Source organism: Heptranchias perlo, chromosome 4 (genome assembly GCF_035084215.1).
Source record: "Heptranchias perlo isolate sHepPer1 chromosome 4, sHepPer1.hap1, whole genome shotgun sequence".
NCBI lineage: Eukaryota > Metazoa > Chordata > Chondrichthyes > Hexanchiformes > Hexanchidae > Heptranchias > Heptranchias perlo.
This window is the reverse complement of record NC_090328.1, coordinates 123263973-123276388: the sequence shown is the minus strand read 5'-3', so window position 1 is coordinate 123276388 and position 12416 is coordinate 123263973. Positions and strand designations below refer to the sequence as shown.

The window sequence follows — 12416 nt, the reverse complement described above, 5'->3', positions numbered from 1 at the left end:
ACTGCAAAGAAAGAAACAATGTCATGCTGCAAATAGCAAGCTCGTAATAACTTGGCACTTGTCACGTGATCTCATATCAACCTTACTTGCAGTAACAAACCTGCTGTCGACTGGTTTGCTGGTTTTAATGGGGGTGAATTTCTGTGGGGATTCTCCCGCTGGTCCAACATAACATTTACACCGTTTCTGACTGTCCCGTCGAAGTCATGGTGCATCAGCGGAAGATCCCCCACGGAAGTTCACCCCCAATGTTTTACGCTTTGTTCATTGGATTACACCCATGGAAGGGGCAACTAGTCCTTTTCTTAAAGAAACTACCCCAAAATCCAGCATATCGGTGTAAAAGTAGCTTAATGTGCTCAAAGTACATCCCCTTCTGTTTTTATTTTTATACAGGTGTTAACATCATTAAAATAAGGGGGGTAATATTGACGTTGGCCGATAGTGTAAAACGTTCGATATCGATTCAGCCGCCCATTATACATCTCTCCCGATTCTCATTTCTATTGACTTCATTGGAAATGTAAATCGGGAGAAATATATTAGGGGTGGCTGAATCGATAGTGCCTGTTTTACTCTATCGCCCAAAGTCAAAATGACCCCCAAGGAGTTTAAAATAAACTAGTTACACAGTTGTACACAGACTTCACCGATCAAAAGTTCTACCCTATAAAATCTCAGTCACGCTAGGGAGTCCTTCCAGGTTTGAAGCTCATAAAAACCTAGATGAAAGTACAGGCGATATGCCTGATTATACAGTGCTTCAGTTCCATACATAAAATAATCAAGTCCTAAGAACATAAAACTACATAATGTGATACCCTCTTTATATTACTATCATTTGCAAACACGAGTGTTACTTCAGGAATATTGATTGTAGGTTAAAGAGTCATTAATGCCACTTATCTCTAGTTTGCAAATACACAAAAGGGTTGAAATCCCTCGTGCAATCCCCCGTGGAATCTTTAACAATTTGGTTAATGCGCTTTGGTGAAATTCTCCTTTTCAGTAATTTAATGAAGTCATTAACCTGTTTAAAATAAGCAGGTTAAAGGCTTCAATAGCAAACTAGGGAATTTCACATGAAATGTGTTACGACTATAGTATAATGGAATTTCAGCCCCCCGAAGTTAAATAGTTTGGAACATCGAAAGGGTGGCTGTCGTACAGATCTGCCACTGTACAGTAAAGAAGCACTTTGGACACTTTCAAAGGCAAGGAAAAGCTTTTACATGAAGATGACATCTATGAAATGGCTCAGATGTCTACTGTATTTTTTCAGTAATAATGTCTCACCTATTTGATTCCCTGACGTCACCACCATGGACATACAATGCTCCTTTAAATAACCGTGGCTATCTATGAATCCTTATTCTGCTAAATATCCTAGGCCTCATTAGAATGAAGACAACAAGTGCAGTGATTAACATTTTAAACAGAGACTGTTTCATTGTATAAAACAGGATGAACCCACAACAGGGATGGACCCGAAGGCTCGGAGATTCCTGTGGAACACAATTCTCACTATCATTAAAGAAGGGAGGTCGGTGGTCTTGACATCACACAGGTAGGTGAATGGAAAACACCACAGAGATTTCCTCCAGTTTGTGAACTACGTGTTAGTTATAGTGGAAATGTTTGACTTGTGTCCAGCTGGCTCTGCAGTGATTATTTAGGTAATGTGTGTGCAAACTAAAATTGTTTACCACTAGTGTAGTATCACTTTCACAAAGCAATACTGATAAAACAATACCATGATCAGAACTACTTTCAGACACTGTAAATATTCCTCATAGTGCCAACATTTACTGCATATACATTCTGTCTCTTAATGAAGCATTGAATTTGAACTAAGGTTCAAAACAGCTGGTAATTCACAGAGCTAACACTATTGACCACCTCTGACTGACTATAAATCAATATTTTATATTTCAACTCTACACTCTATTGTATAACTATTCAATACAGTGACTAATACCTGGAGAAATGGGATATTTTCACTGGACCACAGGGAGGGTAAACTTATATGAAGGAATTTTAAAAATATAACATGCACACACACACACACACACATACATATATACATATAGGCGTATGTGTATATTTATAAACGTGTACACACACATGTACATATATATAATATATATGTATATTCACACACACACACACACGCACACATATATCCACATAATATAGATGTTATCCAATTTTAAAACTTTGAGTCCTTTTTCTAGCACTCAGGGTGGAACTTTCAACTTTGTTGTAGGTGTAAAATGAGCCACGGATTTGGCATAAAACCGTATCATTCATGAATACATAACATTCACTGCAGCACTTGTATTAGCTCATGACTCACAATTCAAATTGATTACCTGTTACAAAATCTGGAGCAGTGTTCACACTGAGCAAAGCTCGTGACCTTCAATGTTTGTTTCCCTACAGTATGGAGGAGTGTGAGGCTCTGTGTACTCGGATGGCAATAATGGTGAATGGCAAATTCCGATGTCTGGGCAGTGTGCAGCACCTCAAGAACAGGTATGGCTCCACAGTAGCAATCTGTGTCGATTAACCCTGAAACTGTCATGTCTCGGGAAGGGAATCCTTTCTATTGATGATGCTTGTTCAAAATGTCACTGTTTTTATCAATGGGGTCATCAAAGTATTAAAAAATATTTTGTAACTTAAAAATTCTAAATGTTGAAATTGGGAGTATTTGAATATCAAGGAATTTTTTTTTATTCGTTCATGGGATGTGGGCGTCGCTGGCGAGGCCGGCATTTATTGCCCATCCCTAATTGCCCTTGAGAAGGTGGTGGTGAGCCGCTGCCTTGAACCGCTGCAGTCCGTGTGGTGAAGGTTTTCCCACAGTGCTGTTAGGAAGGGAGTTCCAGGATTTTGACCCAGCGATGATGAAGGAACGGCGATATATTTCCAAGTCAGGATGGTGTGTGACTTGGAGGGGAACTTGCAGGTGGTGTTGTTCCCATGTGCCTGCTGCCCTTGTCCTTCTAGGTGGTAGAGGTCGCAGGTTTGGGAGATGCTGTCAAAGAAGCCTTAGCGAGTTGCTGCAGTGGATCTTGTAGATGGTACACACTGCAGCCACAGTGCGCCGGTGGTGGAGGGAGTGAATGTTTAGGGTGGTGGATACGGTGCCAATCAAGCGGGCTGCTTTGTCCTGGATGGTGTCGAGCTTTTTGAGTGTTAATTGGAGCTGCACTCATCCAGGCAAGTGGATAGTATTCCATCACACTCCTGATCTGTGCCTTGTAGATGGTGGAAAGGCTTTGGGGAGTCAGGAGGTGGGGTCAATCGCTGCAGAATACCCAGCCTCTGACCTGCTCTTGTAGCCACAGTATTTATGTGTCTGGTCCAGTTAAGTTTCTGGTCATTGGTGACCCCCAGGATGTTGATGGTGGGGGATTCAGCGATGGTAATGCCGTTGAATGTCAAGGGGAGGTGATTAAACTCTCTCTTGTTGGAGATGGTCATTGCCTGGCACTTGTTTGGCGCGAATGCTACTTGCCACTTATCAGCCCAAGCCTGGATGTTGTCCAAGTCTTGCTGCATGCGGGGCATGGACTGCTTCATTATCTGAAGGGTTGCGAATGGAACTAAACACTGTGCAATCATCAGCGAGCATCCCCACTTCTGACCTTATGATGGAGGGAAGGTCATTGATGAAGCAGCTGAAGATGGTTGGGCCTTGGACACTACCCTGAGGAACTCCTGCAGCCATTTCCTGGGGCTGAGATGATTGGCCTCCTATAACCACTACCATCTTCCTTTGTGCTAGGTATGACTCCAGCCACTGGAGAGTTTTCCCTCTGATTCCCAATGACTTCAATTTTACTAGGGTTCCTTGATGCCACACTAGGTTAAATTCTGCCTTGATGTCAAGGGCAGTCACTCTCACCTCACCTCTGGAATTCAGCTCTTGTCCATGTTTGGACCAAGGCTGTAATGAAATCTGGAGCCGAGTGGTCCTGGCAGAATCCAAACTGAGCATCGGTTATTGGTGAGTAAGTGCAGCTTGATAGCACTGTCGACGACACCTTCCATCACTTTGCTGATGATTGAGAGTGGACTGATGGGCGGTAATTGACCAGATTGGATTTGTCCTGATTTTTGTGGACAGGACATACCTGGGCAATTTTTCACTTAATCAGGTAGATGCCAGTGTTGTAGCTGTACTGGAACAGCTTGGCTAGAGGCGCAGCTAGTACTGGAGCACATGTCTTCAGCACTACCACCGGGATGTTGTCGGGGCCCATAGCCTTTGCTGTATCCAGTGCACTCAACCTTTTCTTGATATCACGTGGAGTGAATTGAGTTGGCTGAAGACTTGCTTCTGTGATGGTGGGGATAGCGGGAGGAGGCTGAGATGTATCATCCACTCGGCACTTCTGGCTGAAGATAGTTGCAAATTCTTCAGCCTTGTCTTTTCTACTCAGGTGCTGGACTCTGCTATCATTGAGGATTGGAGATGTTCACAGAGTTTCCTCCTTCTGTTAGTTGTTTAATTGTCCACCACCATTCACGACTGGATGTGGCAGGACTGCAGAGCTTTGATCTGATCCGTTGGTTGTGGGAATACTGAGCTCTGTCTATAGCATGCTGCTTCCGCTGTTTAGCATGCATGTAGTCCTGTGTTGTAGCTTCACTAGGTTGGCATCTCGTTTTTAGGTACGCCTGGTGCTGCTCCAGGCATGCTCTTCTACACTCCTCGTTGAACTAGGGTTGATCCCCTGGCTTGTTGGTAATGGTGGAGTGAGGAATATGCCGGGCCATGAGGTTACAGATTGTGCTGGAATACAATTCTGCTGCTGCTGATGGCCCACATCGTCTCATGGACGCCCAGTTTTGAGCTGCTAGATCTATTCTGAATCAGTCCCGTTTAGCATGGTGGTAGTGCCACACAACACGTTGGATGGTGTCCTCAGCGTCAAGACGGGACTTCATCTCCACGAGGACTGTGCTGTGGTCACTCCTACCAATACTGTCATGGACAGATGCATCTGCGACAGGTCGATTGGTGAGGACGAGGTCAAGTAGGTTTTTCCCTCGTGTTGGTTCTCTTACCACCTGCCGCAGGCTCAGTCTGGCAGCTATGTACTTCAGGACTTGGCCAGCTCGGTCAGTAGTGGTGCTACCAAGTCACTTTTGGTGATGGACGTTGAAGTCCCCCACCCAGATTACATTCTGTGCCCTTGCTACCCTCAGTGCTTCCTCCATGTGGCGCTCAACATAGAGGAGTACTGATCATCAGCTGAGGGAGGGCGGTAGGTGGTAATCAGCAGGAGGTTTCCTTGCCCATGTTTGACCTGATGCCATGAAACTTCATGGGGTCCGGAGTCAATGTTGAGGACTCCCAGGGCCACTTCCTCCTGACTGAATATCACTGTGCCGCTGGTGGGCCTGTCCTGCTGGTGGGACAGGACATACCCAGGGATGGTAATGGAGGAGTCTGGGACGTTGGCTGAAAGGTTTGAATTTGGGGAGAATGGCTATGTTAAGCTGTTGCTTGACTAGTCTGTAGGACAGCTCTCCCAATAGTGGCACAAGTCCCCAGATGTTAGAGAGGAGGACTCGGCTTGGTTTGCCTTTATCGTGTCCGGTGTCTAGTGGTCCAATGCTGGGTGGTCCATCCGATTTTATTCTTATTATGTCTTTTTGTACCGGGATTGTACAACTGAGTGGCTTGCTAGGCCATTTTAGAGGGCAGTTAAGAATCAACCACATTGTTGTGGGTCTGGAGTCACATACAGGCCAGACCGGGTAAGGACGGCAGATTTTGGCTGTTACTATTAAGGTGTTTGTGTACAGGAGAGTTTTCAGGTGGACTCAATGCAGTGGTTACATTTCCAGGTCTCCTGGCAAAGACGGCAGCATATCTTCTCAAACCACACTAGAGGCTTATTAAAACTGTAATGGAAACAATTAGTGCTTTACAGTGTCAAATGTAGTTGCCTTTATGTACAAGTGTTTTCTTATAACATTCTTTAACATGGTGAACTTGATGGTCCTTCAAATTGGTTCAACAATTCACTGGAAAATGGGAGTGGTATAGGAAGTAGTGGAGGTAGAGCAAAGTTCAGTAAAGAAAGTACTATCAAGCTGAGGGATGTTGATAACAGAACTTCTTTTTACATTTCAGGCATCCAGTATAGTTATAGCACAGGAAAGCTCCATCTTTTCTGCCCTAAGAATGGGCTTTATCTCAAACCTCAGCAGAGCACCCTACATTACTTTCCACAGGAGCTTTCTCAATTTGGGCTACAGATACACATTGACTAATTTCACATAGAAATCCTTAAATCCAACAAACAGAGGAGATTTTCACATAACAGTCTCTGCTGGATTTGAACCCAGGTCCCTGAGGTGAAAAGCAAGTGTCTAACCCACTGCATCACCACGTTGCTTTATTAAGAGTCACCATTTGTACATAGGTTTCCACTAGGGACAATACACAGAACCCAGTATTCAAACGTTAAATCATAAAGTACAGGTGTGTAAATTGTACTGGCATGCTCCACAGCAACTAGTTCATTAACTAAAACCATTAACTTTCTTTTCTTGACAGGTTTGGAGATGGATATACGATAATCGTGCGGATAGCTGGTCCAAACCCAGACCTGACTCCCATGGTGGAGTTCTTTAAACGGGCTTTCCCTGGCAGCATTCTAAAAGAGAAACATCGCAGCATGCTCCAGTACCAGCTGCCCTCCTACCAGTCCTCCTTATCGAGGATCTTTAGTATTCTCTCCAACAATAAGGAGAAGCTTCAAATTGAGGACTACTCCGTTTCACAAACCACACTAGACCAAGTAAGTGCTTGTTTCTTTTGTTCATTGAGTCTTAAGGCAATACTTGCATGTTATCGCTGACCTACACTGGCTCCCGGTCCAGCAACACCTCGAATTTAAAATTCTCATCCTTGTGTTCAAATCCCTCCGTGGCCTCGCCCCTCGCTATCTCTGTAACCTCTTCCAGCTCTACAACCCGCCAAAAACTCTGCATTCCTCCAATTCTGGCCTCCTGTGCATCCCTGATTTCCCTCTCCTTTAAGAGGCTCTTTAAAACCTACCTCTTTGACCAAGCTTTTGGTCACCCGTCCTAATATCTCCTAATGTGGCTCGTTGTCACATTTTGTGAGTAACACTCCATGTGTAGTGCCTTGGGACGTTTTACTCTGTTAAAGGTGCTATATAAATGCAAGTTGTTGTTGTTGTTGTTCAACTCATTCTAGCCATGCCCTCTGGGATTTTTTCATCCCCCCCCACTTTGTTAATTTTAATAGATGGAAAGGTGTTGGGTGTGCAAGCTCGCAGTGGGCTTAGTGCTTGGAACAGAAACTTATAAAGTTGCCCTTCAAGGTGAACACTGAAAGCATGAGATTTCCTTAACTGCTATGTTGACTAAAGTTATTATTTTAGATCAGAGTTCCTAAATGAATCTGCCAGTACTATTGTATCACGGTTATGGTACTAAAATGAACCAATGGCAGAATTATCACAAGACAGCACTTTGATGTAAATAGAGCTAGTGAACTGGTGAGTTGAATCTGTCCTGTCAGTACAAGCAGTGCCATTGTGGGGATCAGAAATGTTACACCAGTCAGCCTGGTCAGGCATTTTAGACTATACCACTTAATGAAGCAAGGAAAATGTTCTTTAAAGAGTCATTTTATGAAATAAGCTCCGTTCATTTGCCTGTGTTCTCTGGCATTCATTATTTGTTTGCTTTTCAGGTATTTGTAAATTTTGCCAAGGACCAAAGCGACGATGACCTCTCAAAGGACATGTCCATTCACAGAAACGAGACTGTCTTAGATGTTGCACTCCTTAATACATTTTTACATGACAACAATGTGAAGGAAAGCAGTGTGTGAACTGATGAACTGAATTTCAGACTGGAAAGGAACTTTTCTTCCCTCAGAATCTGAACTTTTCAAGAAGAAGGAGGGTAGGAAGAATAAAACTGGACACTCTACTGATGCCATTCAATGCAATCCAATGCAAAAATTCCACTATTTTGTGAAAAGGTGGTGCCTCTGTTAGTTGTTGATTAGTACTGATGTTAAGTGTAAAACTTGAATATAGTTGGTATTACAATATGACTTTGTGAAACTCTAGTACTGTATTCAATTACCTTAGGTTATCAGTCTAACATTAGCAATGTGACAATCTTACAGTTATTGATTAGTCATGGCCAGTAATTGAGTGTTAACATATCAATAACTGATACATACAAATGTGTACACACACTTCCCCACTCCTATTTCCTTATACGTGATTAAATATTTACCAAATTGTGATGCTTTCAGAACATGTAACCAAAGTCTGGGCGCATTTCTAGTAATAATCCCTGTATGTGACTATTTCTTCAAAAGACTTTTAAAAAAAAATCTTACTAAAGTAACATATTTATTTACCGACTGCAGGTATAACTAGCTAAAACAGAAGTGTTTACATAAGCATTGCATCCCCGACTTCAACAGTGAATCTGTACATTTTCATAGGCACTAGAGTTCTCTAAAGGTCATTTTCTTTCAATTCTTTGTAATTCTTTTTTGGCAGTTTCATTCCAAGCACTTTATCAGACTGTTCTGGAACATATTGTTTTGTTTCTGTTTGCACTGTAATATCAATTAGTCTTTATAAAAGCAAACAACAAAAAAAGTGGCAAAGCTTGGTGATGACAGAGGCTTGACGTTTTAAGTTAAAAGTCATTTTTCATATGAAAATGTTTCAATACCAAAAAATACCTTGTTTGTGAGAAAGTATTAATGTGTCAATGTATTTGTATGTTGTTTTCAGTTTCTCATGCATTAAGTTAGGAAATAAAATTGTGATAACATTGATGCGTTATGTTAAGTCGTCAGTTCCATTTTAGAAGGTACTTCCAGGCTGTCCAGGCTGCACTTCCACAGTACTTCCAGGCTTTCCAATCTGTCTCATCTCAAGGCCCTGCCAGTCAGCCTTGGGTCGATCTGTCCAGAATCCTGCCTTTTGTCTGCAGACTCCGAATCCGACTCTTGAGCCCATCACCACCTCATCAGCTCATCATTTGTCACTGTTAAAGGGGTAGTGTTGCCTTAACTCTTTAGGGCAGGTTTTACAAATGAGCAGAACATTGTCCTGCATCGTGCCAGCGATTTCCTGAAATGCATGGCCAACAGGAAATGCTCGTTCCTAATGCCGCTCATTTGCACCATCAGCCTTTCTAGATTTCTAAAGAGACTTTAACATGATTTTAACATTTTAAAATTCTCATCCTTGTTTTCAAATCCCTCCATGGCCTCACCCCTCCCGATCTCTGTAACCTCCTACAACCCTCTGAGGTCTCTACACTCTTTCAATTCTGGCCTCTTGCGTATCCTCGATTTTAATTGCCCAACCACTGCCTAGGCCCTAAGCTCTGGAATTCCCTCCCTAAACTTCTCGGCCTCTGCCTCCTCCTTTAAGATGCTCCTCAAAACCTACTTCTTTGACCAAGCTTTTGGTCACCTGTGCTAATACCTCCTTATGTGGCACGGTGTCAAATTTTATCTGATAATGCTCCTGTGAAGTGCCTGCGGACATTTTACTACGTTAAAGGTGCTATATAACTGCAAGTTGTTGTTGATTATGTTATGATTGGGGAAACAATGACATTGCATCTGATGCTATGAATTTATTACTTTAACTATGATAAAATATATTTTTTTAAAAAGCCATTCTACAAGAGGGTGCCGCAGAAGATAGAGCCGATTTCACAACTTTGTGCTCACAGCGGGGAGCTCTGCCCAGTGGGAGCACATTTTGGGAATTCATGGGCTCACCTCCTGCGTTTTCCAAGGATTATGGATTATGGAGGGAAAATCTCAGGGAGTTTGTCTGCGATTTCCTGGTAGGGAGAAGCACGAGTTCATAAAATCAGCTCTAATAGTGTCAACTAACTGCAATGACTACTGTGCCTGTATAACAACAGTATGTTCAAAGAAAGCAATTCTAGGAATTGAGCCAGCCTAAAAAAGCTCCGAACCAGGCCATCGAGGACCCCCTGAACTATTAGTCCAAAATGCCTCTTCCCAGAACGCATGCACAGCCATTACCTCTTGTACCTTTTGCTATCTACTCTCAGGAGACCAGTTCCATAACAATCTCGCTGCGTTACTTTTCCATTTTATGTTTATCAGCTGCTGCTTCTGCTCTCCGTAGGCCCTGCCAGGGACTTGCGCAGAAAACTCTCATCGACTTTTCGGAGCTCACAGATGCACGAAAATGGGTCTGCATGTTTAACGCCACGACTCAGGAAGCAGCTAATCGGATGTAGCTTGCGAAAATGTGCAACCCCATGCCGTCAGATTTAAGAGTTCACACTCTTTACTCCAGAAGGTCAAGAGCAGCTCCAGTGTAGCATTCAATTGGTTATTAAATTAATCCAGTACTCCATTTCATGCACTGCTCACTTTTTGTATGAAGAACTTTCTGGTATCAGTCGTAAATTTGCCCTTAATAGTTTGAAACTGTGGCCTCTTTTGCCTTTTCCATATGTTTTGTTATCTTATATATCTCTGTAAAATCACGTCACTGATGCCTCCTTTAAGGCCAAGCTTCTCCACTCTTTCCATAAAACCGGAGAGTTGCGGACGTCAATTGGGCAACCTGATGCAACTTGTCGGTTGGGATCTTTGCAAGCGAGTCCTGGGAAGTGAGCATAATGCTGACAGCAGCCCGCAGTATTGTTGTGGAGCTCGCCTACTGCACCTGGGTCCACATTAAGGCCTTCCTCATCTGTCCCTATCTTGCGACCTTCTGGAGTAAAGGACGTGACCTCTGGAAATCTGATGGCATTGGGGTCGCGCATTTTTGCAAACTGCGTCAGATTTGCTGCCTCCTGTGTCGTGTTGCTAACTGACAACAAAACCTATCTGTTCTTCGGCGACCTCAGAGCTGTCCCTCTAAAGACCGCTAGTTAGGCCGCAGTAGATCCTGAAAAGCTGAGCGGTGCACGTTCTACCCAGTTTTTGACGAATTTGGCAGTGAGGTTCTAAAATAGGCATTAGGCCCTTTATTAGCATAGTCAAGGTTCCTGATGCCTGTTTTAGCAGGTGCCTTGGTTATGGAGGTCGCCCGCTGCCAATTTGGCAGCCGGTGCACTTCCAGGCAGGTATCGGGCACAGGAGATCATGCCCTGAAATCGGCACCTCCCCCCCCAACAACGTGTATTTTCGCCCAAAAGACAGGCCGACAGGGACTAATTTCTCTCCCCGAGCAAGAGGATAACATAGGAAATGAGGAGATTGTTATGTAGAGAGAGAATGAGAGCGGGAGAATGATAGAGAAATAAGTACAGAATTAAATATGAAATAAATTTGGGATAAAATTTGTGCTTAGAAGCAGATTTTATACTTATTAAAGTTGAATGGAAGAAAGTCTCATTGTATATTGATTCTTCATGGAATGTGTTATCAGCAATGTAATGTTATCAGTCCTTTAAGATTAGGAAACTAGATTTTGCTAAACATTAAAGATAACCAGTACAAACTTTTCCCAAATCAATATTTGCACCTTTTTGTGGCATTGATTCAGAATCTGAAAAATCTTCATTAAAATAGTTCAATGGGGAACCCACAGACTTCAAATGTAAATAATTGACACTGATTCCAAGAAAGACAATAATATAAAACATGGGAACGCTAAAGGAATTAACAGTAACGCAGTGAATGCTATCAGTTCTGAAGGTATCAATGATAAACTGTCCTGGTAACCTTTGACCTAAACACTGGACTGGTCAATCTGAAGGTCAATCGTTGTACTTTTGAACAGAAGGTCCAAGTTCCATCATTAGAACATGGCTGCTTGATGCAACACTGTGGGGCAGTGGAATCCTCTATCTTGAGGTGAGTTGGGGAGAGCTTCTATACCACATGAAAGTACCACCAGTTGTTTCAACATGAAGCAGCTTTAACAGTGACCACAGAGATAGTTCGTTGTCGAGACTGAGGGAAGAAGTGTAGTCGTGGTCGGTGTAAAGTGAAGGAAGTAAAATCAACATGAAAATTCCTTTTATTTCATTTAACTAATCAGGCAGGGGACTTGGTGGAACAATGGGCTATCCCAGACTGATGGGATGAAAGTCTTTTCTCTCTACCAGCTGTAAGAATCCTGCATGAGGTTCCGAGTGAGCTTGGACCCACAGCGCAAAATTATTGCTGATTTGGCATAAATTAGACTCTCTTCAAGAGAGACCAACAACAACAACAACTTGCATTTATATAGCGCCTTTAACAAAGTAAAAGGTCCCCAGGCAGTTCACAGCTGTGTTATCAAATGAAATTTGACCAATGGGATGACTGGGATGGAAACTGGAAAAATTCACATTCGCACAGCAAAAGACGTTGGGGGTTAAAGTGGTTTAATGGGGCATAACAG

The 12416-nt window shown here is 42.9% G+C and overlaps 1 protein-coding gene across 1 annotated transcript in view; it reads left to right on the top strand.

The window, feature by feature from the left end:
• The window catches only part of LOC137321267 (phospholipid-transporting ATPase ABCA1-like), a 138660-nt gene extending 129800 nt beyond the window's left edge, over positions 1-8860 (top strand). Inside the window, exons 47-50 of the mRNA XM_067983613.1 lie at positions 1464-1567; positions 2443-2535; positions 6581-6824; positions 7748-8860. Of these exons, the coding sequence (XP_067839714.1) occupies positions 1464-1567; positions 2443-2535; positions 6581-6824; positions 7748-7888 (582 nt within the window). The 3' untranslated portion in view covers positions 7889-8860. The remainder of the gene's footprint in view (positions 1-1463; positions 1568-2442; positions 2536-6580; positions 6825-7747) is intronic.
• Positions 8861-12416: the final 3556 nt, after the last annotated feature.